The following is a 27,887-nucleotide window of genomic DNA, read 5'->3' on the forward strand; positions in this document are numbered from 1 at the left end:
TGGGGCAGTTCTCTTGTCTTGTCCTACACACACACACCTGCATATAAACACATATTAGTGCACTCACACACTTGAAGCAGATGAACTGTTTGCAGCGACCGCAGCACAACAGAAATGAGCTGCAAGAGTGACGTCTGTAAGCTACGCATCGCATCGTCTCTTCCTGCTGCAAGCAACAACAATGCACCAAGCTGGTGAATGGATGTTAATGTGGAGGAGGCCGCGGGTCGGCGGGGTGGGGGGGGGGTTGACGGCAGAGGGAGGGAACCCCATGAGAGAGTGGAGCAGGGCTGACAATGCGAAGCTTTGACCCTTGACTCCTTCCCCGCTCCATCATCCGCAGCCATCAGCTGATTCTGGTAAATGGGCAGCGGCCACCCCCCCCCCCCCCTCCCCTCGCCTCGCTCTCCCTGTCAAACACACACGTGCACACCGACACGAGCCCCGCTAACGCTGCTGAATCTACCAGGGATGACCTTAGCTCTTCTTTTTTTTATTACCAGCCCTTTCCCAGCTCCCGCTCCCTCCAGCGCTCCACTGCTCTTTTCCGCCTCATGTCTCACTTCACCACTTAGCTCATCCCGGTATTCCCGCTGCTATAACCATTCCCGTTCTTTAAAAAGTGTCCACAGCTGTCGTATCCACACAGAAACAGGAGCTTATTTTCATCTGGTCGTCGTTGAATCATATTGAATTAGATTTTCTTTCTCAGTGTTTTTGTAAGGCCTGTGAACCTCTTCCACATTACAGATGTATTTTGACTCCACTGGTGTGTAAAAGTACACAAATACTTTGGTTGAAATCAATAGGTCACACATTAAAAGCCTTTCAAGAGTAAAGCTGTTGCTGTTGTTTTTTTGTTTTTTACAATAAACAATGTAGCGTTTTCTTATGGCTGCTGATCTGATTTATTCATACATCAGCATCACTACTTCCTTTATTCAGTGTAGGTATTATTATTTTGATCCTTCATTAATATATGGTTAGGAAAAAAAATGGAAAGAAAAGTTAAACTTATCTTATTTCAGTCTCTGCAAAAAAATGCAGACAAATCTTTAAAAATGTTCCTTAAACACATCAGATGTGCACAATTTATGGAACGTAGACGTCGTCCAGAATGTGTCTCTAACTCCTCACAGTTATAGATTTGAAGCAGTAAATCAGACATCTTTTGTTTATCTGTGTGCAAACTGAGCTTCCGTCTGAGCTTTTTGTACATACGTGTCAAATACTGTATATGCACACAAATTTTAAATGCACGTACGGACCCGAGGAACGGGCTCCTCAAAGTGCTTTTCTGTAGATTTAACGTGACATTTTCTGTGGCCTCGAAGGCTAACGTAGATGCAGACATGCTGATGTGAGACATACATGATGTTAGGTTGGATGTTTTCTGCCTGAAATGCACAGACACCTTGGAGCAGAGCTCTAGTGTCAAACACCAGAGAGATCCTGTTTTTGTTTGTGAAGACGAGATTCATTTTTTATTTGAAATATTTTTCTGTTAAAGATCATTCTTTAATTTTCCCTTTAATTAAAGGGAAAATGCTATTGTGTATAAGCATAAATGGTGCTTTTTCACAAAAAGTTGAACCTTGTCCACGTCAAAAACATGGCAGAACGAATATTTCTTACAGCGTTTTTTACGCCTTCGCACTTCGTCCTTAATTTTTAAAGAAGAGAGTAGCAAACGGGCGTGCAACCACTGCTAGCTGGCAGCTGCAAAGATCAGAAGGACTCGAGAAAAGATTTTTTTTTTATCAGACAGAGAAACACGGGCAAAAAAGAGTCAAGCTATTATATAAAGAGACAAGCCAGGAGAGACAGACAGACAGGCAGAAACAGACAGACAGACAGGCAGGGACAAATAGGCAGTGCTCGTCTCCCACTTTGGTAATCTGATGGGGAGATTAGCAAGCAGGCAGCATTTGGGTCGGATTATCGGGTCATTAGAAAAGACTGGTGCTCCAGAGCCTCTCTCATGTGTTAATGTGGCTTTACAGGTCCTGAGCGCAGTCTGTGCAGATTGCAGAGGATGTACATGACATCGTCTCTAAACATGCAAAGAAGGCCGCATCACCCTAACACCCCTCAGACCTGGTGTGTAACTGTACATCTGTGACATTATTTAAATGTTTTTTTATATCTTACCTGCAATCCTCATATTTATCTAATAAAATGTTTTATATTAGTCGTCTCTAAATATCAGATTTAACTCATCCATAGAAATGTAGCATTTTTAAATAGCCTCTAAATTTGCACTTATAATTTATTTTTATATTGCATTTTAATAAAAAAAAAATATATAGACAGTTTTGTTTATTTCTGATAAAGAAAAATATTTACAGTTTTTAGATAAATTACAAGTGCAAGATTATTCCTTAATAAAAAGTGGAGTTTATTAGAAAAAATACATGGGATTGAAATGTGTTTTATTATTATCATACATATGTGATGCTTGGTGATATACTTGTAATTTATACAGAGTTTTTAAAATGCATGTCTTGTTGAAAATATATTTAGAAATCAGTTTGTGTTTTGTTATATATTGGTCAGGATTATTGGGCTGCTGCTCATTGATAGCTGATCAATGCTGCTGCCGTTCGCTGTGTCAGTTGTGCTGATGCGCAGTATCGTTGCAACGCTGCGAAATTGGTCTCAGTTTCACAAGAACAGACAATGAAGCCTCTGATAAGTAAGCATGCTTTATTTGTTGTGTGTGTGTGTGTGTGTGTGTGTGTGTGTGTGTGTGTGTGTGTGTGTGTGTGTGTGTGTGTGTGTGTGTGTGTGTGTGAGACTTCATGCCGAGCTTATTGTTCCAGCTTCACACCAGCCCAAACACAGATCTAATGAGCGTTAAGTTTGTAACTTTTCTTCTAGGATCGATCACTTTCTCCGTTAAAATCTGATCTCTGGTCCCAAAAACCTTCGCTGCTGCTGCTGCCTCTGCATACACCCTGTCCCAGTTCCCCACCCCCCATCCCCTTTTTGTCAAATAAATTGCTATGTGACCTACTTCCCATTTTGCACCATTTCGCTCGCATTCAGATATTATTGTTTGAACATGAGTGATTTGCTTTGGGGCATACGGTATCAAAGAGGGCACATTGTGCAGTATACAAAATAAGGCATGCTTTACTGTAAGTGGTTATAAATTAAATATAAAAACCTCAACTTCAGCGTGGACGGCGTTTCATCTGTGGGTTGTTGCAGTGCTTCGGCCTCTTTTACCACTTTTAGTTTTTGAATTTTCTTGTGTGAATTGTAATTAAAATACATGGGCCACGTATTTTCTGATTAACACGTGAAGTAATTCTCAGAGCACCGAGTATGTGTTTGTGATGGCCATGGTCAGAAAATAAGGTAAATCAATTTTGCAGCCTAGCTAAGCAGAAAGCACACTGGTCATTTTTAATAATAAGCATTGCTAATTTATTGAGGCACGTTGCATTTATAACCCAGTTAGATCTGCACCAGTTGGCATCCAGTGTCCTGCCTCGACTTGTGGTGCATTTTTTAAAAACCCTCACTGATGCGAGGATCCGGCATCCAAAATACAGTCGTGGAGGAGTGCCGCAATAACTTGATGTTATTTTTGCATTCTCATTTTAGGTTTTGTTTGTTTTTTGGGGGGAAATATTATTTCTACCTGCATGTTTAATTTTAATTCTCAAATTAAAAAAAGTCAAATATTTCCATGTGTACAGCTGCGAGTCGCTGTGTGTCTCTGTGTGTGTGAGACGAAGGTTTCTTCCTGCAGGATCCCAGTGATGGAGCGATGGCACCAGAGACCTCACTGACCCTGATTTATTGGGATCAGAATCCACATGACAGCAATTAATTTACGTCCATTAACCACATTGCTTGCTCTCTCCTTCTTGCTCTCTGAGGACGTTTTTTTGCGCAACCAGTTTGAACGCTTTGCGCTTCTCCTCTTTGACTCCCCCCCCCTCCATCAGCGGCTGATCTTGCTTTTCGTCAGTCACTCCTACAGGTTCACCTCTACATGTAATGACTGTTGCGTTGCTGTAGTTTTGTTCTTTTCACAGGAACGCAACAGAATGAGGAACTTCTGATTTGAGCTATTTTAAAGGGTGTATCCGCTCTTTAATTAAAATTTAAAAAACATACATGGTGAAAAATGTGAATAACTTAAACACCGCTAAGCAAATTGACTAGAACTACACAAGGAATTGGATATTAACATTGTAAGCTGTGCATCTTCTGATCATGCCACAACATTCTGCATTCTGTTTTATCATGAAAGCATAATTTCATTCAGGTTCTTATGCTCAAGGGCCTTTTTATTTTTCCCTTTACATTTAAGTTTCCTTATTCATCCTCTCTGGCCTACATCTGCCGCCACTTCCGCTGCAATTTTAATTCTTCTTTTCTACCAGTATCCGTCAGCACAATTTTTTTTTTTTTTTGGCCTTTCAACTCAAGATGGGAGACTTTGCTTGAGGGGGAATTTGTCATTTACTTCCACAGACAAAGAAAAAAGAAAAGAAAAAGAAGGGAGCATTAGCACTTTGGCTCTTTATTTGTCTGCTTGCTTTGTGCATCTTTGCTTTTTCTTTCTCCACCTATTATAAAAGCCTTCCTCCAACTCAGGCCTTCACATCTTCACTCAGTCCTCCGGCTAGAACAGAAATCACTAAATGCATCGGGTTGCCTTGATCAGGAGCGAAGACGGAGGGATGAATTGTTTAGTTATTCCGTCCCGAACTTGAGTATAAAAAAACTCTTCATGGATGCAGACTTTCTATGTTTCACTTTGTAGAAATGAATAGATTTCTTGTTTTATTTTAGCACATTTCTGCAGACGCCTAATTTCAGATTTATTCTGACGGAGGAGACAATCAGAAAAAAAAAAAAAAATCCTTTGCAAGCATCTCATCGCTCGGGGACAGGTTCTCCCAGTGTCTGCTGGAGGATTGGCTGAGGACGTGGTGCGGGAGGAAAGTTGCAGTTGGCAGCATGCAGAAAGACGCTGCAAAGGGAGTGGGGGTTTGCAATAAAGGATTTTAAACCAAAGCCTCTTTGGTAAAGCAGAGGAAGGGAGGTAGGGTGGAAAGAATGGGGCTGTGGGGGGAGGTGGATGGATACAGGATGACACAAGGTCCAGATTAACCCTAATCTCAGGTCTGCTGGTTTAGGTGAGGCCGGGGGACTGGAGGAGGCAGTGCCATGATGCCAGGTGGTCATGAGGAGGTTAAAGCTGGGAGAGGATGTGGGATCAGAGGGGGTGTTGCTAGGGGGGAAGAAGAAGAAGAAGAGCAGCAAATAGAGTAAGGTTTTCGATAGTTTTTGCTTTGAGCGAGCTTTTTTGTAGATTGAACTAAATTTAAAAAAACAATAACAGACAGAAACCAGAATGAGAGAAGCTGCTGTGGTCTGGGTTTGGAGTGGGGGGAGGTTATTCGGATACCAGCCCAGCGGGGGGCTGCGACAGAGGCGGCCGGGTGATTGGGTGGTTCGTGCATGGTGACAGTGGCACATGCCCCGGTGCATGGGATTAGAGGGACAGTCGGTAATCTGCTGTTTAGGCTGTATGTAGGGCAAGAGTAGCTTAGCCCAGCCGCTCTTAGCAAGGCTGGAGCGAGAGGGAGAGGAAGTGGACCGGCATTATGGAGCAGCACTCAGCTCACTCAAATCGCCCATCAGGTCGTTTTTTGTTGTTGTTTTTTTTCTGCTTTTATCCACCCGCTCTCTGTCTGGCTGCTTGTTTCACATACAGCAAAGTGTAAAAGTCTTCACACCCCCTGAACATTTTCACATTTTGTCACATCATATAACCAAAAACCCATAAAAATAAATGTGGCTTTTTATGTGGCAGACCAGCATAAAGGTAACAAGGAAAATGATGGATGGGTTCACATTTTTTAGAAATGCAAATTTGAGCCCCCTTTAAAATCCACATCAAACCTAATTAGAAAACACAGTCCACCGATGTGTAGTGCAGAGAATAAATCAAGCTGTTCTGCAAAGGCCTCAGAGGTTTGTTGCAAAAACATCACGAAGACCAAGAAACACAGCAGGCAGGTCTAAAGCAGAGTTAGGATATAAAATAATAACCAAAGCTCCAGTAAACTTCATAAAAACTGATCTATTTATGAGCTTATAAACTCTGCAGCATTAAAATAGCACGCCACATTTCATCAGTAATATCCCTCCTATGATGTTCAGGACGCTGCAGCCTCTCCAACCAACAACCAGTATTTTTTTCCCAGCTGCTGTTTTCTTAGTGTTCTGCTTTAACATGAGTTTACAGAAAGCTGCTACTGTGTTCTCACAAAATAACACCTAAAATGTAGTTTTATCATTTATTTTCAACAGCAGTGATGAGCAGATAACATTCCAAAAAGGTCATAATCGAATCGCCCAAATATATCTGATGACTAAATGCTTCATGGCATTCTGACAACTAAATGTTTACAAAATCTTACTGTGGAAAAACAATAGCTAAAAATGCTAACATTAGCTTCTGCTCTGTTGTAATAAGACCTGTTGATGATTCAACTTATATTGTAGTGCGGTTCCAGTTAATTTTGTGCCAACAGAACTGACACAAAAAATGGTTCTGCCTCATAAATGTAAGCTTGAAAGTCGTACATTTTAATGACTTTTATTTGCTCTTTCCCCACCACACTCTCTCTCTCTCTCATCTGTCCAGGGATATCGTGGCAGATCACATGACACGGATATAGCAGCCATCCTGTTTCACCTCCAACATTACTGATCTGAATGTCTTACTTCATATTTTTGGCCATCTTTAAAAAATGTATTAGAGCATAAGAACATAAGAACAATATACCTCTTCCCAAAGAAGTTCCAATAATTAGCTCTTCATTAGGAGCCTAATCTATTTATACCTTGCATGTGTTTTTGTTTTATTTTATTATGTTGAGAAGTCTACAGTTTCCATGGAGAGTACTTTCATTACTAAACTGCAGACCTTGACGATCCTTGTGGTATTAAGTTTTGAGAGCACTCCAAATTTGAGTTAAACGGTAAATATTGACAATAATTTAAGAGTCACTTCATAAATCAAATTAATTATTTGAACTGCTGACATAACAAATGCAAAACTAAGTTTAAAACGCTATGCTACATGACGGTGAAGAACTAATTGGATGTCTGTCCTCAGAAGCATAGGAAAGCTAAGTATACACTGCATAGGCTCAGTTAGTGTCAAATGAGAGGAATGCACACAGAAATCTGAGAGCATGCAGTGTGTAATCACTTTCAAACACAAGAGGTTGTGACAGCTTTCTTCTGTAGAGTGGAAACATTTCAGAAGTGACAGTAATACACTTCACTTAAGTTCAAAGTCGTGTTATATTTAAGAATATTCCAGAGGCAGTAATAATGTTACTGTGGGTTTTTTATTATTGTTTTTGCTTCATTTTAGTCTTATAATGATCAAACAGTTAATCAGTGGAACAACGGGACAAGCTCTGGGGAACATTTATATTACAAAGGCTTTTCAATTATCCAACAAAAAGTCCCATTTGTGACTCCTCTAGTTTCAAACTATTCACATGTCTGAGGGCCAGTTTGACGGTTCAGAGGTCAGAGCAGTGAGCTAACAGGACAGAAGAAAAATGGTTTGAATCACAGTAGTTATTCAAACCCCACTCACATGCAGTGGTGGGTGGTTTTTTCCCCGATGCATCAAGTTCCTGCAGTCCAAAATTAAGCACTAGGATATTCTAAGTGGACAATTGTGTTTCTGAGTTGGTTTGGTGGGTTGGGTGCGTCTTTCTAGACTATTTTTGTCCACTTCTCTTCTTTAAAATAGACACCTTGATAGATTTTCGGTGTTAGACCGATTTAGATTGCAGGCAGGCCGTTGAAGAAGTCAACCAAAAGAAATCCATTTCCTGAAAATGAAGAAAAGCAAAAATGTCAGGAATAAAACTGCAAAGAAATTTAAAGCAATGACTGTCAGAGCTCTGCTAAATCTATCAACTGTAAATCTACTAAGGCATGGATGTCCGGATGTCCACCTAAGCTGACAGACCAGACAGGAGAGCACTAATCAGAGAAAAAGGCATAAGGTTGCAATGGTACCTTACCAGTCTTTACTGGAGTAGCTGCAGAAATCCACAGTTCAGGAGGGAGAATTTGTTAACGAGAAAACTTTTACCACCTCCTTCCCAGTAACTGCTGTGTCCCATACATGGCTTTATCACAACTAGACAACTTGTGTTCCTCCAGAGCTGTGGGTCTCTGCAGCTCCTTTTCTGACTCAGTCTTTCAGTTTGAGAGGACTGTCTTGTCTTTGTAGGTCTGCATTTGGTCCATCCCATGTCTATCATGTACATGTGCATAAAATTATGTAGTTTTTATTAAACCAGAAAATCTCAATGCTCATGCTTTTTTAAATGACTATTTATATTGAGTAAACTTGTCTTTGTTCACATTCTAAATTTATTCAGATTTTATGAACACAATAAAAAATTCTCCCCTTAGAGGCATTCAAATAAATCAACTTGTTAGCATGTCACTGTTTGCTGTATCATGATTTTCACTTTGTTACATTGTGTTGGGTCTCTTTAGTGAGAGAAAAGTCAGATTTCGCTGTAGCTGAATGACATATGCAGAGAATATATTTGCTGCAAATTCTTGGAAATGCACCATTGTCCAAACCACCCTCACCCTTCCAAGTCATTCAGACTGGCCTCCATCTCTCCCCATTCTGCAATAAGCCGACTGATTTATGGCCAGTGAACTCAAGCACAGGCAGGCATATGAATGAAAATTCGTCAAGTTTGCTTTTCCCACTCTGGTCTGTGAACACTGCCAGAGAACCACATTGCCCCTAACCGTCGGCAGCAGCTTCAGCAGAGCAATCAAAGCCTTTGTTTTTTTCTCACCAGCCCACAATCCCACCTGCTTTGGCGAGACGAAAAGAGTCCTTTAAAAACACAGAGGCGGCATAATTTATTATTCTAATTAGTCAAAGTGAGACTTTAAAAAAGCCACAATTACACTAAACAAGCAAAGCAGTTTCCAGGTTGACGACCTCTTCTTCTGGTCAGCTCTGGTCAGAAGCTTGCATCCACTCTTTAACTGCAGGAATGTTAATTTCAACTTTTATTGACTTACTTTAACTTTTCTTTTTGGAGGTTGGATGGATATTCAAACTCCCATTTCAGTGATGATTGTAAGCAAGAATTGTGTTGACATGTCTGAATTTACTGTTGATTTTCATAAATCCACAGGGTCAAAATTCTGCATTGTAAAAATAAAAGTGGGCCAGGTCAAAAATTTGCCATTGTATGCATTTTAAGTTCAAGATGTAACTTATTTACTCACCTGAAAAAATATCAAATTGAATTGAAACATCACTGGTACTGGAGAAAAATCAGCTTAAGTTCAAATTAAGCCGTCTGTAGCATTAGCTTTGGATTAATGTTTCATTCAAACACTCGACTGGTCCAAGTTCACATCGAACTCTAGATTTGCTCTGGATATAGTTTAAAAAAATTTAGTTACTCTTCTTTCTAAATTTGTGACAGCCAAACAAACAAACCCACAGCATGATGCTACCTCCACCATGTGACAATTGATATTGTGTTCTAAGTTTTTAAAGTCTTTTTTTGACTCCTATATTTCTTGACATTTTGGTCAAACAAGTCAATGTTTTTCCCATTTTGATCATAAAACCTTTCTCCAGAAACATTTTGGTTTGTCCATGCGGGCAGCTGCAAATTTCATTCAAACTTGATTTCACCCCAGGCTGAGAGTTTGGAGAAGATGTTTGAAATTTGGATACAGATGGTGATCCAATAGGTCCAAACCTGATGAAAACTTAGAGTACTCTTAGAAGAAGCGTCCGTCTTTGGAAATCAACCAGTTTAATGGAGCCAAAACAAGTCATGTCGAAATCCATCCAGAATGATGCCAGAAATTTGTTGATGGTTAGAAAAAGTGTCTGGATTTTCTTCTCTTGCTAGAAGGTACTAAAAAAAACATTCACTGTGTGAATGTTACCGTGTTTCCCCGATAGTAAGACACCCCCGATTGTAAGACGTATCAGGAGTTTCAGGGGGGTCGGCTAATATAAGCCGTACCCCGAAAGTAAGACATATGTCTTTCGGGGAAACACGGGGGTATTGCCGCCTCCCTCTCATCTAGCTGCGCGCCGCCTCCTGCCCACGTCCGCACCGTCCCCCTCTCCATACGTCACCGCACCGTCCCCTGCACTTGTCACTGTTGCCTCCTGCTTAAAATACAGTAATACAATACTGTTCAGGTTGTTAATAAATGTTAATTTTATGGTTAAAACAAAAAATTCGACATTTTTTTTCCAATATAAGACATACCCGGAAAGTAAGACATAGTGGGGCTTTTGGGGATAAAAAGAAAGTAAGACACTGTCTTACTTTCGGGGAAACACAGTAATATTTGAGCCTATATTTATTATTTTGATACATTAAGTTTGGGAAAAAATGTGTTAAACTAAGACCTGTAAACCAATTTCTTGTTTTTCATATTTATTATAGTTTTTCATTTTAAAAACATTCCACCCTGAAAAAGTCAAAGTTCAAATAAATCATTAAAAGCCCCAAATTAATTAAATTGATACCAGTGACTGTATTTTGAGAAATATAAAGAGTCTGTCTAAGCAGTGCTTCATGTCTCCATGAAGTGAATTTCAACAAGCATGTCGGCTTACAGCGCATACAGCAGGTATGTGACCTGGCTAACCAAGTGTCTCCCATCAAACCCGGGGCTTAACATGGAGTGATACCCTGGTAAAGTCTGCCGCAGTGTTTAATTCCAGGTCATTTCATAATCTCTTTGATAATCACATCTGCACATCTCTCCACATTCACTGTCTGACAATCAAACAGCTGCAAGCTGGCATACTCGCTAAATCTTTGCTACAACACACCAGTTATACAGTCAAATATATGCATGCAACCACTCCATGCATGCATGTCTGCACAAGTGCTTGTAAGAAAGCGTGTAGGTACACTCATGGACAAATTGCCTATGTGCACAAAAGCGCTCAAGCACATGCATATCCACTCCTTCTACATTCATTTGATCACAGAAATTCCTTCAAATTAAAGTAGATCCTTCTAAAATCACAACTCTGCAGAGGTTACAGAAATGATATTGATTGATTTTTAAGTGGGAAGTGTGTTTTTAGAAGCAGAGAAGAATGGGGAGAAAATGAACACAGCGTGTCTACTGTATTTATGTAGTGTCTTCACATCCCTTTGGTCCTCTGCACCTCATCCCTTCTCCTCTTCCCACACCGCCTCTCCAAGCTCACAGTTACACCCCAATCATCCGGCATCAACAGGCATGTGAACCTAGCACTTGGTTCATCTCTCCTTCTGCCTTCCGCTCCTACTCTGCCTGCTCTGTTTTCATCTGTGTGCTTCCACTCTCCTAGCTTTCGGGTAATTACCTGCCATTTGCATTGCAAAGTCCCTCCGTTCAGCATTCAGCTCCTCCACAGGTGACTGAGCTTCATTTCTCTGGCAGATAAGAGAGAGGAGAAAGGAAGACAGGGAGGAGGGAAGGGTTGTAGAGAGGCTGTGATGTTATTTTGGCTTGCAGAATATGGGAACAATGCCCTGAGTACTTCTTTTTTTGTTGTTGTTCTCATTGACTGGATCAGAGAACAAGGAATGATACTTTATGCTCCCACTGACAAACAATTATCGTCATTACCGTCCCATCGCTAGGTCTTCCTGAAGGTCAAGTTGAAAGCAGTGGAGAGCTGTACCTTTAAAAGACTTTGATAGAAAATGTAATTCTTTGAGATTCAGTTTTATTTACCCACTTTTTTTTTTTTTTGTGAAATCCTAGTGAGACAAGTTTGATTCACAATACCAAAGTACTTGGCTAAATCAATAACAAAGCTGTAGAAGTTGCACAGATGATTCACTGCGGCGGCCCTGAAGGGAAACACAGAATAATTAATTAATTAATTTGGTTTTAGATTACTTAGAAAAAATATTTAAAATACTTGAGTTTTCTTCAAGAATCATAGTTATATATTATCGTAAATGAAAGTCTTCCAGTGGAGCCAAGATGGTTTCCAGTTTCCATATTGATGCATATTTAGTGTTTAAAGTATTAAAACAGGCATTTATAAGTGTCTTAAAGGGGCTCTCAAGTATTCACAGAGCTATTCATGGACAGTTGTGGTCCCTAAGTGCAATGCATAATATATTTAATAAAGCAATAGTGTCTTCACAGATCTGCCTAAATAAAATCAGACAGCTGCTGCTGATCCAGAACAATGTTTGTTCTGTTTGTGTTTTCACTAAAACCAGGAAGTGAGAGCACATCAACCCAGTTTAAAGTCCTTCCACCCTGAGAGAATAGACTTTAAAATACTTCTGTTAGTTTATAAATCACTGAACGGCTCAGCACCAAAACATATTAAAGATCTGCTCTGGGAAGATCAACCTTCCAGACCTCTCAGGTTTTCTGGATCTGGTCTGCTTCGCCTCCCCAGAGCCAGAATCAAACATGAAGAAGCAACATTCAGCTTCTGTGTGCCACAATAAACTTTTCAAAAACTGTGAAACAGCTGAAACACTGAGTCCTTTTAAATGGAGACTAAAAACCCACCTGCTTAGAGTTGCTTTTGAACAATAAATGAAACACTGACCAACATATTTGATGTTGATGATTTTAACAAATTCACTTCACAAAATGTGTGTTATTGGCTTTCACAATTGTTGACTTTATCGTGTTTATTGATGAGTTTTTAATGTTTTCAGTGTAAAGCACTTTGAAGGCCATGTTGCTGAAATGTGCTATACAAATAAACTTGACTGATTGATAGTTTACAATGTATATATATCACTTTCATTAGCTACTGAAGTGATTGATGTCAAGCTTTCTGTTGAACAAATTTCATTTGGAAATGCTTTCTCTCAGTAATTTTACATTTTAACTATTCGTGTTTATTTTTTACTCTTTGAAACACCAGAATTTGCAGTTTTATATTTTTGTCTGCTGAATTTTTTTTTAAATATTAAATCAGATATTATTTACTGAGTCATGATCAAGTACTTTGAGGACAGTTTTTGGCTACTCTAACCACTTCTGCTGGTTTCTAATGAAAACATCCAGTTACCAAAACTTGCACAGACCATTAAGACTGGTACTTTATACATCCATACTTTAACCTGCTCCACCAGAAGCACCTCCCACAAAACGGCAGCAGATAATTGGTGAGTGCTCATTTGCATGCTGAATGTGGTGGATATTTATTTAAATTTAATTTCGTTCCCGCACACGGTGCTCTGCAGGCTTTTGTGCCAAAGTCATATTAACCCCTTGACTAGTTAATATGCATCGCACGACGTGGCCCACGTGCCATGAATATTCATCCTGATGGCGTTTTTTTTTTTTTTTTCTTCCCCTTTCCGGTGTCGCTCCCTCCCGTCCTCGCCGTTTAACGTAAGTCGGTGATGAAGGCCGTTATGAAACCTTCCCGGAAGGCTCCGCCGCACTCGGGCTGGTTTCCACAAACACTCGGAAAGTGCGCAGGGCTGCTGCTGGTGTACGTGTCGCTGCTCGCCGCTGACAGAATGACAGATAAGACCGAGCTGCCGAGCAGAGAGCGGGCTCTGAAGGGAAGGGAGGACAGGATGGGCGTAGCAGGTAAATTGCGGAGTAACGTAAGTTTATAAAAGTTTATCCAAATTGTGGAGTCGGATTTTTTTCTGGAGCCACGTCTGCTGAAACTATTAAAGTTTGTAATGTGACGTTGAAAACACACACACACACACACACACACACACACACACACACACACACTCACACATTGACTGTAGAAGAACTGAGGTTTAAAATAATGCAAGGACACAACTTAATCTATATTTTAATTTCCAGAATTGTATTATATTTTTATGCATACCCAAATCACAATGGAAAGCTCTGCTGATTCATTTGCAGCAACAGATGGGCATGACATCATGAACTGAAATCACTTTAATCACCAACTCACTGGACAAATTAGTTTAACCGAGATTCTCTAAATATAAACTCCTAAATAGAACACACAGATCAGGCATAACATTATGACCGTCTGCTGCGCTAGTGTGTTACTCAAACCTACAGGCAAAATAGGTTTTGTTTTAGAGGCATTTAGAGACAAAATCAACTCTTCAAAACTCTGGCTTTGTGGCAGAGTGAATTATCCTGCTGAAAGGAGCTACATCCATCCATGCATGGTCCTATCCAGACTGTACAGGTTTCCCGTCCATCACAGACAAACAACAGTAAAAGCACATGTTGAAGGGTAAGGTATATTTCTAGTGGCATATTAACCTAACATACAGACTTTTGAACACTGGGAGGAAGTCAAGCCATCCTCCCAAAAGATGTCCAGCTGCCACGTGTTTCCCAGGTAAACAATTCATGCACGGCCAACTATCAACCAAGCCACCTTCCTCCATTGCTTCATGATCAAATGTTTTAAGATGCTTCGATCCAAGTGTCCAGTCATCACAATTTGGTTCTTGTGAAACTCATACTAATCTCTAATAACGCACTAAACGTTCAGGACAATTATCACTTCTAGTATTTCACCCACTAGCAGATGGCATGTAGAGATATCAGTGATATCATGTCAGTGGTCATAATGTTATGCCTGAATGGTGGTATTTATTGCTTGTCAGGGGAAGCTAGAAATGCAGTAGTTTTCTTATTTTAGAAAAGCAGTGAAATGTCAGTTTTTATGGGTTAGCCCAGCCTGATATAGTGACTCTGGGGTTGAAAACATAAAAAACCTCAACATTTCTAAAACCTCCCATTAAAACAAGACATCCAAAGGTGGAAGCAACAAAAAATATTATTTCCTAAAATGTATTAGACAACAGTTCCTCCAAACAATCGAGGTCAGACTCCTGATGACTGTGTCCAACTCAGTGGAATATGATCATAAAAACACAGAAAAACATTTAGTTGCACTCAGTATGAACAGATTCAGCCAAATTTCAGGGTTATTTTTTCATAAAGGTTAAAGAAACATCCAGAGTAATGATCCAAATGAGTCGGTTAAAGACAAATCATAACCGGGGATCACTAATTTCAAGCTCAGTGAAAACTATTAGTTTTCTAGTTAAATTGCTGTTTTTAATGTTTTATTATTAAGAAATTACCCGTACTTGTATTCTGGAAACAAAACGTGAACTGAAACCACATTGATTTGGTCAGCCTGCACCTGCACCTGTGATGCAAACAATCACAAATAAGAACTTTTTAGTTTTGTGCAGGTGAGTTTAAAATACAAACTGGTGCATGATGGTGGTTTTAACATGTTTTACAAATGAAAGTCTTAAGAAGTGTGGCATTCATCTGCCTCTTTATGCTGATAAGCCTAAATCAAATCCAGTTCACATATGGGTCATTTAATCTCAGTATAATTCAGGTGCTCTGTGTGATAAGTCAGTGATCCGGTTGTCAAAAAGTTTGGTTGTGACCTGACCAAATGTGGAAAGATATGCAGAGTGAAACTTTTGTTGAATTCCTGTTAAACGAGTAGCTGTAAAGTGAGTCCTGAAATTATACTGGGTACACAGTGATGTTGATTCACACATCTTTGAATCAATGGCAACTTCTATAATTCTTGTCCAAAGTAAACCTTGGCAACCAACATGTATTGTAAAGTCTTTTGAGCCACTGTAACTTTTTGAGATCTAATCTTTGGACACTGATAAACTCTTTTCAGTGGTTGTAGGAGCCTGCTGGGTTGTTTGCTGTCAACAGTTTTATTACTTGGCTGATCGCACTGTGACACTTTCATTCACCTGCTCTTATGAAACAGGATGGCCCGTTATGAGAAACATTATGCAATCTGAGTCGGCTGCTTGCATTTGTCACCCGTTCAGACACTTGCGTCCGCTAAGTGCATTGTGGGAGCCAGGCGTGAGTGCATAGGAGGAAGAGGTACTACAGCATCCAGGGGCCCATCTGGGCATTATGCGCATGAAGGCTCCACCCCGTCGTAAGTTGCCTCTCCGTCTGTCGAAGCAGCTCGGAGACACGGCATGGCAGAAATCTGTTCCTCCCCTTTCACCATGGGGGTGGCAGTTTAGATGAGGATGGGTTTTTTGTCTCCAGTGTGTGTGTGTGTGTGTGTTGTATCTCTGTGGTCCTCCAAGCAGTAATGATTTAAGGAGTGTCTTCACATGTGCCCAGTTCAGTCCCAGCCCTGCGGACCTCAGAGCAGACACCATTTTATTCCTCTCTGCATCGAACAGGACTCGTTTTCAGATTAACCTTTTGCCCTGGCACCCTGATAAAGTTACTCCTTGTTCCTGGTTCTGTTTCCTGTTGCCCTTCATTTCCTCCCTCACTGTGGTCTGTGTGATGTAGTCTGTGACCTTGGCAGGAATTATCCAATGGCAGATTGCTACATGGTAGGGGCACAGTAGCTATTATTTTGAGTCAGGACAGGATAGACTGCCAATATTTCTTCTAAACAGGATGGGGTGGGGGGTGCAAGCCGACTGAAATCAATTTCTGCTACGTGTTTCACTGTAACTGTTATAAACAGATTCATGGCAATGATATATTGCTAGTATTGTTTCACAGCTCTCTCTAGATGCCCTTTCTGTTTTTTATTCAGTTTGTGAGGAATGACAAAGTGGTGATGCATTACAAGTTAGGCAAATGTGAGCCAAACAAAAAAGGATTTGCTTCCTGTGGAGGAAGGTTTTCTAAAATGTAAGTTAGTCTTTTCCTTTTTGTTCTGACATTGATCTTGGAAAACCTCATTCAATCAAAAACATAGGTGAATAAAAAAAATCACATAGATTCAGAAATAGATGACAGAGAGCAACAAAATCTAACTCTATACACAGAAATGAAGCATTCGCATTGTGACCTATAGTTGGGACTTCAATTTACAGTTCTGGTCAGAAGCTCATCCATCTTATTCCATTCACTTTCTGCAAACTGTTATGTGAAATATGCCTTTTTCATGATGTGGTCAACCCCATGCTTGGAAGTTGGTACAATGTTTTTAGGTTAAAAGGCCTCAGCAGGAACACTTTACGTTCTTTGTCTTATCTTGAAGTCAGAAGTGAAACTTAGTTGTGTTGATTCTTTGATACTTGGTCTTTTAGTTTCTATACTTTGGGACATGAATAAATCTGGATCTGATTTTGGAGCTGGTACTTTTCAGTCCGTGTTGATGTTTATTTGGACAGAGACGCTGCTGTTCCAGTTGTTTCCCGTTCAGGTTTTAGTCACTTGAGTCTTGGTGTCCCCAAGCGTCAAACCAGTCAAGCCACTGGGAATTCCAACTGGACAATGCCTCCAAATACACATTGATCCTTGGAAGTCTGCTGTCTGTTCTAAATAACTATAGGTTCATCGCCAAGCTACTTGTAAAGGCCAACATTCTCAATTTCCTTGTTGGTGATCATTTAATGAGGCTTTTAATTAACAACCAGGTTTGTATTTGACGTCCAGTTTGGGTTTAGAAAAAGAAAACATAGCACAATAACAGAAGCTCTTAAAGTTATTAATGATTTTATCCATTATATTAACACACACTGTGCTGCCCTCTCTGTTGACCTCTCTAAGGCTTAAAGTCCCACTCATTGCAAATGCATAATTTAGCAGATCTGTCCACAGAAACTGTCCACTGGTTGGAGCATTATTTGGCAGACAGAACACTTTGTGTACTAAAGATAATGCAGCTAAATACCTGCAGTGTTCGTCTTGGAGCTCCCATTTGTGGAGACTCGGATCTCATCCGTGTCTGCTTCCTTATAAACACTGCTTCCTTATAAACCTTATAAATACAAGCATGCAAACACACACAAGTCTGGATTCAGGTGTTCAGATTCACTCTATTTTGGGCTGTGGTTGCCATTAAATACATCTTTTAGTTAGTGCTGTGTGCTTTTCAGTGACGTTGCTGTTTTATATATGGATGTTGTTGTTTGTCGCTGTGGTTTCTTGGTGTTTGTTTTTCTCTCTTTCTGCAGATGTATACACAGATTCCTAGTATGTCTTCTTGTCTTCTCCCGATCCGTCTCCCTAGGCCTGTCATAATAACAAATTTTACCACGCAATAAATTGTCAGAGTAGTTACTGCAGTAAATTATAATATTATTGTTTTGATACCATTTTCAAGTAATTTATTGATAATAGCATAATAATGAAAGTTTGCTCTCTCCCAGATAAATAAACTTGATTTTTTTTGAACACTTAACACTGGAACTAGAAAATATTTTCCAAAATAAAACACACAACAAAAAGAAGAAAAGAAATAGGAATAAAAACCACACACAACAGAAGCCATAATTAAAACTGATTATGAAGTCTGTGTAAATGAAATTGCCTTAACATATTAACCGTCAGAGTAGAAATTATTGACCTCATTTCAATTTATAATGTGATGAATTGATTAACTGCTTATTGCGACAGACTTACTTCTTCTACCTCTCCTCTATTTTTATTTCCTTCTTTTCTATTTATGTTTTATCCAACATCTATTCCTTTCTTTTTCCCCCTTTCTTTTCCATGTCGGTGTCCATTGGATTTGAAATGAACCCAAATCAATTTATAATAATATAATATATTAGGACTGGGCTATAATACAATAACGATGTCGATCTCGATAGTCACATGATCAATATTAGTAGAAAATACATCCGATAGAATGCTGATATGCATCATTTATGTGGAGCCAATAAATCTGTAACAACTACACGACGCTGCCATCATGTCAATATGAATCTAAATCTCTTTGCCACTAATAATTTAGGCAAAAGAGTCAGATACAAGCAAGGTGTTCCTAATAAAGTGGCCAGAGCGTGTATGTTTAAGTGTGTCACAAAGTTCCCTGGGTTGTTTGAAGGCCACTCTCATTAGTTCCTTAATTTACCTCCTTTTGTTGTGTAAAACCAGATCTCGGTCTTCCCCCCCCGTCTTGCCGCCCCCCTCGCCCCACTCTTTTCTCGCCCCTTCCCTTCCTCCCATCCAGCAGAGGGTAGTTGGCACCAGTATAAAGCATCAGCCTCCTCCGACGACTCGTGCCTGACTCCTTGCCAACCTGTGCGCAACTAGAAAGAGGAATGGCAAGAGGGAGGGAAGGGGAAGAGAAAGAGAGGATTTTTGGAAGGAAACAAACCGAGCGGTCTGGAAATCAACCCAACGTCACCAGTTTGGCATGCTGGGATGGTACCTCTCCCGTGTCTCTGTGTGAGGAGGCAGCAGCGCTTGGACTTCAGTTGTGCGGGTGAGAAACACAGGACCATAGGTTGAATCGGAAGGTATCAAAGGCTAAAAAAAAAATCCACCACAAGACTTCAAACTGGGTGTTTGTTTTCCGCTGAGCACCAGATTGTTGCCCCTGAACAGTAGTCACCTTGATTCAAGCAGAATGGTAGGGCGTCCGGTCCAACGTTTTGGTTCTGATCCAGCCGCCTACAGCAGCTAGGCTTAAAGCAACAAAAGGTGACCAAAGGATTTTGCTTCATTCCTTACAAGTACACTGTGATCTGCACTTTCCAGATATCTGCAAAAACAAAGGTGTGCGAAAGAACTTAAGCCTGGATCCCATCCAAAACAGGAAAAAAACCTTTTCATGAGTCCTTTCCACATTTTCAGCCTGTTAACTTCTTTTGTAAACCCAGGCAATCCCCCTCCCCGCTTGTTTTTTGTCGTCTTCTTTTCTTTCTTTTGCTGGCACAGTAAGGCAGCGTAGTGAGGGTATTCAGCCAGGTTCTTTCTCGATGCGTGTGTGTAAGATGGGGTAATTCTTGCAGAGTGGGGTGTGAGAAGGAGGGTGTATTGGACCGGGCACAATGAAAAAAGCTAGCCTGGCACCAACTGGACCTCTGCCAGCTCCTCCACAGGAAAAAAAAAACACAACAGTGGTTGGTGCACCAACAGCTGTGCTGCAGGTTGTATGCACGTCACCATGCAAGTGATTGTAACAGCAAAGTGCGGTGGTGTGAGGAAGCGAGTGTGAAGTAATGATGGAGAGCAGCTGAAACACGTGGACATCATGTCAACAGGTTCTTAGCTAACTCGCCTTTTCTTTATTGTATATTTTCTCGTTTGCTTTTGTTTTCTCGGTGTTCTCACTTACATGAAGTGCTTCGTCTCTTTATGAGGTGTCTGAAGGTTTGGTTGTCTGAAAGCCAGGGGAGTCTTTCGCTTCCTCACCGGAACTTTAATCTGTTGCTTCTAACTGGCAATTTACTTCTTTTTATCGTTTTGGCAGGCGGATATCTCCTCCTCCAACTATTCTTTCCTCTCCTCCTACTCCTTTATCTCACACTTAACTCCCTCTCACTCTCTCATCTTACCTCTCGAAGTCATTTGGCAACTCCAGGGGGTGATATCTAGGAGACGGTGAAAATGGTAGAAGACGATTTCTTCTGTTCTTCCACCGTCTTAAGTCGTCCAATGAGACGGAGAAGATTTAGCATGTCCGTCACATGGATGTGCTTTGATTCTGCAGCCGACTGTGCTTGTGAGCGTGACCTGGCAGTGCCAAACAACCTCCTGCTAAAAATAAAAAAAACCACAGAATTGCCGCTCAATAGGAGTCCACGATGCGGCTGCCTGAGGGCATCCAGGCCTCCGTGACATTTTAGTCCTTCATGTGTCTGCAATCTGTTACTGCACAGAAAACCAAACGATTTTGTGAAATATCAAAAAATGCCCCAATACAACAAGACTTGTATTATCTGCTCAAGCGTTGCACTGGCCCCTTGCTTCCTTTTTTCTTCAAAAGACCTTATCTTTAGAGTCCCAGCATGGGAAAACATTTTCTTTTCAGTGCTTCAGTGTGGTCTGTCTTTATCGTAATCTCCTTTAAGTCTGAAGCAAACGGCAGGTAGCTAATGGTCTTTGGCCTTTTGTCACAGCTAAGGATCATCCAGGCCTATCTAGGAAATGAACTATTCTGTCTGTATCAGATTAGTGATTGTTAGTATTCAGGTCAGTGTCACACATAACGTAACTTAATCGGACAATAAGCGATCACCTCATGGAACTTGGAGTAAGCATCCATTACCGACATACAGCTAAGCTCTTGGTGTACGCTGTGGCCTGTTTATCTGGAGACAACTATTAGTGGTTGCAGTACAAACCAGCCTTGCTGAGTGGAGATTTGCACGCTAAGTCACCTCAGTCTTCTTAAACCTTAATCCTCCTGACATATCTGAGGGCTACACACACACACACACACACACACACACACACACACACACACACACACACACACACACACACACACACACACCTACACACACACACACACACACACACACACCTCCCATTTAGCACTCTAATTTCAGGCTGCACTGTTTCTGCACTCTGTTTATAGTTGGATGTTTTCACTGTGATGAGATAGGGCTGGTTAATATAGCTGAAGAATGTATCAGTTGATATTGATAATTATTGATGAGTTTTTTGTTTTAAATATTTGAATTAGTATAAAACCTATGGCATGACCTTTCCTCTTTTATCCATAGTTTTTACTCGACATTATGAAGCATTTTTGAGCCACAGTGGCATAACCTTAAACTGCTGCTGCGCAAGTTACTCAACAAGTTGTTGCTAGGTAACCAGAGGGCGAGTGAGTTAGTTGATGCTACCAGCCTTGGCTTGGATGCTACAACCCCTGTAGGAAAGGTTTCAGCAGCCTACATCCTCCAGAAGGCTGTGTAGTTCTGGGTCAGAGTTCAGTGAATATTTCCTATATTAAATATTCTATCAGACATATTACCCGTTGACATCGATCACGTGTGTTATATGTTGTAAATCCTGTTGTTAATCAAACTTTTCCACATTTTGAACAACAATAAACTTGAATTTGTTTTTCTGGGATTTATTGTGAAATGAAATGAAATCCCAAATAAAACCTGAAAAGTGCGGTGTGTTTTTGTATTTTATCCTCATGAGTCAACATGTAGCACAACCACCTTTTGATACAGTTACATCTGCAGATCAGGTGACACCTTGTTATCTCAACTTTGATTGGACTTTTGAGCCATCTGAGTAATAAAAGCAGAACTATAATGGCTTAAATGTGTGTTGTTGTATACAGAGGGAACGGCAGGGAGATTCAGAGGGACAATCAAAGCTGTGTAATCTCTTAAATGTCTTCTCGTAGCTCTGATCCGTCAGCCTGGGTCAGGATGTTGTTAAATGAGAGCCCCTGAGGCCGACTCAACGCTGCGTTCAGGCTCCTTAACACACTGAAAGTCACGCTGTTTCGTTTTACTGTTATGATCCCATAACACATTTTCCACTGTTTTACCTCACAGACAAGCATGCCGTTAACGGGAATCCCACTGTGGAGCCTTTTCCAGAAGGCATGGAAACCATCATGTTTGGTGAGGTGGCACAGTCATCCGTTTATAAAGCCTGAAACTTCACCGCATTCATGAAATCTCTGTGTGACGCAGTGCAAAAAGGCCTAACTGTGCCTCTGTGCGTGTGTGTGTGTGCAGGAATGGGCTGTTTCTGGGGAGCTGAGAAGCTGTTCTGGCGGCTTCCAGGAGTCTTCTCCACCCAGGTGGGCTTCGCCGGGGGCTTCACACCCAACCCGACCTACAATGAAGTCTGCACAGGTATTGCACTTTGCACATTTTTTACTGGTATTTACACCTCCCACTCTCCGATTCCCGCTAACAGATCCTTCTGCCTTCCTGCGAGGAAGTGAAACAGGTTGGCAGAACGTTTGACGCTGCAAGTGTCAAGGTTAAAGAGAATTTAAAGAAAAAAGGAAGCGGATGCAGAGGAAGATTGTTTTAAATAAAGCTCTCTCGTCTTGGTTCTTCCCTTCATCTGCAGTCAACTACTCAGAATGCACTGCTCCAGATGGGCTGCACCCCCCCAACGTCCCCACCCCCACATGACCTACTTGTGAGGATTTTGCTCTCTGCTGTGCTGTATTGCGGTGTTTTTTTTAGTAACGGAGGTTTCTGCGTCGAAGGCGCCATACATGGGCTTCTTTCCCACAGAATGTGATTTGCAGAAACAGATTCTGTTCTTGTTGATCGTAATGTTAAGAAAATTCCCGTTATGTTATTGTAGCAGTCAAATGGATTCGTAGGAAGGTGATGCATATTGAAAATGAAGATGTTCAGCTGTTCGTTTGGGACTTTATGAGGAGGGGGGAGGCTTTGAGTCGAGGTGCAGGCGCAGCATGAAGAGCACCGACAGGATGCTCCTTCACATGGTTTCTACCAGCAACCTCCCCTGTTGCTGCTTCTCTCAGCTTCTTAGAAACAAGATGGTCATCTGTGGAGGAAAATAGAGAAGGATGAGTAAAACGACGAGACTTAAGTGCTCCAAGCGAAGGAATGAGCGAAATAAACTTTTTAAGGGAGGTTTAAAACAAAAAGCGTGAGAAAAAAGCAGTGGTCCTGTCCGTCGGCTCAGAGAGTGCAGGCGTCGCTCCAGTGGCCATGACGGAGCGGAACACTGCGACGGCACGCGGCCGAGGAGCTGTCAGCGCCGCCGTGGCAGGACAGGCTGACTGAGACGGCTGATGGAACTGTCAGAAGAGACGGGAAAGGAGAGGCAGGCAGGTGGATGGCCTGACTGACAGAAACAGGGGAGGATGGAGAGCAGTCAGAAATTCCCTTTGTGTATGCATAGAGGGAGGAGCATCTTATTATCAATCAGCATAATTTACCTCATTTACAGCACAAGCACAGTCTAATGCGCCAGACAATTGCAACACAGAATGCAAAGCTGTGGAAGGAAAAATGTTATTTACGAAGAACCTGGGTAAAATGATTGAACCAATAATACGACTTCCTGCCATTTATTGAAACCGTTCTGTACTCTGAAATGAGCTCAAAGGCCCTTCTGGCATTTTTTGTTTCTTTTTTTTTTTGCAAATCCTTCAGAAAAGACACAAAACATGGTAGATGCCCTGCAGGTCAGGACCCCAATCTCTTACATTTACAGTTAGAAAGACAAAAAACATGAACCTCTTGTAGTTGTGGAGAAAAAGGTTTCATGAACAAAGTTACAGCTGCAGTGATAACCAAAGCAATGAATTAAGATACATTTGAAGGCCCACTGTTTAGAACAGCATGAGGTCAGGTAAAGTTACCATCTCTATTATAAGATGTTGCCTAAAATAAAAAAGTTGTTGTTTTAGCTCATTTCCAGCTCAGTCTCTTCACATATGGTGTTATAAATACTCTGTTTTTTATTTGTAAATGCATAAATAACAGTTTTATTTAATTAATTTTTTGCTACAATTGCTATATTGAAACATGCTTGCTACATTATAGATATATTTCAATTTAACTCTATACAATGTCAGTTCCCAACAGGTGTTATCTCAAGGCTCTTAAAAAGAAGAAAAAGATCCAATTTAGTAAATTCAGTTCAATTATATAGTCACATTCACATTAAATTAAAAACATTCCTTTTAATTAAGTGTATTCTAATTCAGTTCTTGCTAAAATACAATGCAGTCAAGTTCAGGTTATTATGCCAGCTGTAAAAAATATCTTTCCAGGGATGGCTGATTAAAATACTAATATAATTCATGACTTAAAGAAAAAACTTTGTTCACATTTTATTTTTGTGGGATGCAATAAATTACATGTTTTATTGTAAAGAAATGATTAACTTTTTGAGGGGGAGGGAAAATAATTACATAAATGCATACAACTCAAAAAGTGGTTTAAAATTACTGTAAGGGTGTGCACACTGTACAAACATTATTGCACATTTTTCAATTTATTTTTCCTTTTCTTGAAGGATTTGTTTGTTTTGCATTTTAGTTGTAAAAGATTATTGTCACATATGACTTTTGACATGTTTTTTTTTTATGTTACAAAAACCTGACATTTTAATACAAAAAAGCCTGCGTACTTCAGGATATGTGAACATTGACACTTTATCAGTACATCTTTGAACAAATGTAAAAGCTCTATTCCTAGCTTTACTCATTTTAATTGGTGTCCAGAGTTGCTTGTTTTCAGTGGCAGAGGAGTTAAACAGGCTGGCTTGTTGATTTTTCAGCTGACTGAATGGTCCTTCAGCAGAACATGAAAGCTCTGCAGCTTTGCTGGTCCTGATCTTTCCCAGCCTTTCACCCTCTACATGTGGAACAAGCTTTGAGAGTCGTGGCTCATGGTCACCTTTTCCTGAGAAGATCTTGTTTGTTCCAAATGAAATTGCTGCTTTTGGTTATGGCTAATGTCTCTGCAGCTGCTACTAGCCTGTACAGTTTGTTGCTGTTAACGAGCATTTAATGCTCCTAAACTGCCATTTCAGTACAAAAATATGTAAATGCTTCCAATATATTCATATTATTTGTTGGCAGGCAGCTGTTTATGATTTTTTTTTCTTTCTAAGATGATCATATGAAAATACATGTTTTATTTTAATTTTTCCCAGGCTTGTTAGCAAATCAAGCCTGGATTTATGTGAACTCAGTGATCGCTGTTCAATAGGTCTACAGTTATATTACCTCTACTGTGCTGCAAGATTTTAGATGATGCCTCATTTACTAATAAAATATGTCTATGTTAAGAAATGTAAAATACTGTTTCTGCTATGAACACGCACAGATGCACATGCAGAACATATGAGACCTAAAGCAGCCCTCAGTTAGAGAGCGCCTGCAGGCAGTTCGCTGAGGCTTCAGTATTCTGGCAGCTGCAAACAGGAATGAGTATCTGTGAGCTTTTGGCAACCTCCACCATAAGCTCCATCTTTTTCTTTGCCTTCCTTCTCTCTCTCCATGCATCCCTCTGTTTTTCTCTTTCTCCTCTGGTGCCATGAGAAATAACAGCTCATAGGAGATTCAGCCTGAATGTTTTCTACCTGTGGTGCATGGACTCTGATTCTCTCGTCTTCAACTTTAAACCTGGAATTTCTTTTTATTTTTAGTACTAAGCATGTTGTGTATTTGAAAATAAAGAGTATGAGGTGGATGGCATTTGTTTTGAGCGATGTCACGTTGTGATTCCCCCTCAGGTCTGACGGCCCACACTGAGGTGGTGAGGGTGGTCTTCTCCCCTCAAGACATCAGCCTGGAGGAACTCCTCAGACAGTTTTGGGAGAATCACGATCCTACACAAGGTAGGAGGAGCGCGCATCCAAACAAACTGCAGTCACCCTCCAAAAAGGAGCCATCCCAAGGGGGCGAGAGTGTATTGGAGCAGAAGGGTGATGCCCAGGCATGCGCTCGTGCATGTTGCAGTGGGGGGAAGGTCTCATGGGTGCAAGTCAATGCCAGACAGTGTTAATGTGTCTGAGACCCAGCCATCCATGATGGTGCACACCACTGTGGTGCCACATTCAAGCCAAAATTGTTGAAAAAGCATTTCTTACACTGTGCACATCTTGCACTTAAAAAAAAAACAAAAAACAACATTTTGTATATACGAATAATGTAAACATATTCTTTTTATAAACTTGAGCCTCTTGGAGCAAATTAATTTAGAAAATGTGACCTTTTTTGAGTAAATTGTGCCTGATTTAAGTGTTTGCCTTATGATGCATATTGCTGCATTATTGTGAAGCCTGCCACATATTTGCCACCCACACGTGCACAGCGTACCCATCCCCCACTAAAAGCCATCTCTCCATCTCTTCGAGTCTGGAGCTCTCTTGTTTTCTGTGCTCACTGGAGGAGGTGATGTAAGAACATTAATGCACCAGGAGGACACATGGAGGGTGTGTGTGTGTGTGTGCGTATGTGTGTGAGATGGCAGGAACGGGCCAAGTGGCACTCTGCTAGCTCATATTGAATGTAGGGAGGGTGGGACCAGGAAAGACGGATCAAAGATTCATAGGCCCGACCTTCAGCCCTAAGAGGCGCACGCAGCTCTTTCAGTAGCATCACTTTAGGAAATGTCATTAAATAACTTAGGAAAGAATTCGTATCCTTGATGATTTTACAGTTTTTTGTCTTTTCACTCATAAATTTCAAGTGTTTGGTGTACATATGCATTCAGCCCCCTTTACTCTAATATCCCTAAATGAAATTCAAAGCGAACCATTGTTAATCTCTTTAGTAAACAGTTTTTCCCTGTGTGTGTAATTTAGTTTCTTTAATTAATCCAGCTATTCTATTGAGACATCTTCAGTCTGTTAGAGAACATAACCAAATTCACTTCAGTTCAAAAACACTTTATTCATCACAAAGAGAAACTAAATGCTGCCATAACTCTCGTCATTCAAGTATCCAGAGTCGTTGATGCTGTGGGAAGGAAGGATCTCCAGCAGCAGTCAGAGTTTGAATCAGTCTAAATAAATTTCTGATGTAAGACTCGGTAGATATTTAACAATCTCATGACAGAATGTTAACAATATCAGGCCGACAGAGACAATACTCCACAGTAACATGTCCTGGGTGACAAAAATAAGTCATTTCCTCTGTTAAGCGTCATAGCAACTGTTCAAAAGCAAAAATCATTGCAGCTGCGCAACTTCCAAAAACAGTAGCCCAAACATTCAATGCCTCAACCAAAAATAAATGAACAAAAGTTTAGAAAAAGAACAAATCAGAGCTAAGGTAACAGATCTACTCCAAGAAGCGGCACAAATCTAGAGCAAACAGCAGAACACAGGTTGAAAAACAGCCAAAAGGTTCATAACTACTCTGGAGGAGCTGCAACGATCCATCAGAACTATTAGCAGTGCACTACATATACCTGGTCTTTATGGAAGACTGGCAAAAAAGACTTTTTTTTTTTTAAAGAAAAACAATCAATGTTTGTCACAATTTATGTAAGCTGCACAGAAAACACATGGAATAGTGTACTTTAGTCGGAAGAAACAAAATAACGTTTTTGGCCGTTAGGCAAAACTTTATGTGGTAGAAAACTAACACATTAAAGAATCCATAACATTAAACACAGAGTCCCATCATGCAGCTTTATATCAAC

The 27,887-nt window shown here is 40.5% G+C and overlaps 1 protein-coding gene across 3 annotated transcripts in view; it reads left to right on the forward strand.

Annotated features, from left to right (window-relative positions):
* msrab (methionine sulfoxide reductase Ab) overlaps positions 1-27,887 on the forward strand; it is a 68,474-nt gene that overhangs the window by 7,007 nt on the left and 33,580 nt on the right. For 2 of the 3 annotated variants that reach the window (XM_008399961.2, XM_017302484.1), the window contains exons 2-5: positions 13,449-13,647; positions 22,287-22,355; positions 22,473-22,592; positions 25,972-26,076. In XM_008399961.2, the coding sequence (XP_008398183.2) occupies positions 13,455-13,647; positions 22,287-22,355; positions 22,473-22,592; positions 25,972-26,076 (487 nt within the window). In that variant the 5' untranslated portion in view covers positions 13,449-13,454. Of the gene's footprint in view, positions 1-13,448; positions 13,648-18,316; positions 19,244-22,286; positions 22,356-22,472; positions 22,593-25,971; positions 26,077-27,887 lie in introns of those variants that run through there. The other variant, XM_008399962.2, reaches the window with a different exon arrangement.

This window comes from Poecilia reticulata, linkage group LG22 (assembly GCF_000633615.1).
Source record: "Poecilia reticulata strain Guanapo linkage group LG22, Guppy_female_1.0+MT, whole genome shotgun sequence".
NCBI lineage: Eukaryota > Metazoa > Chordata > Actinopteri > Cyprinodontiformes > Poeciliidae > Poecilia > Poecilia reticulata.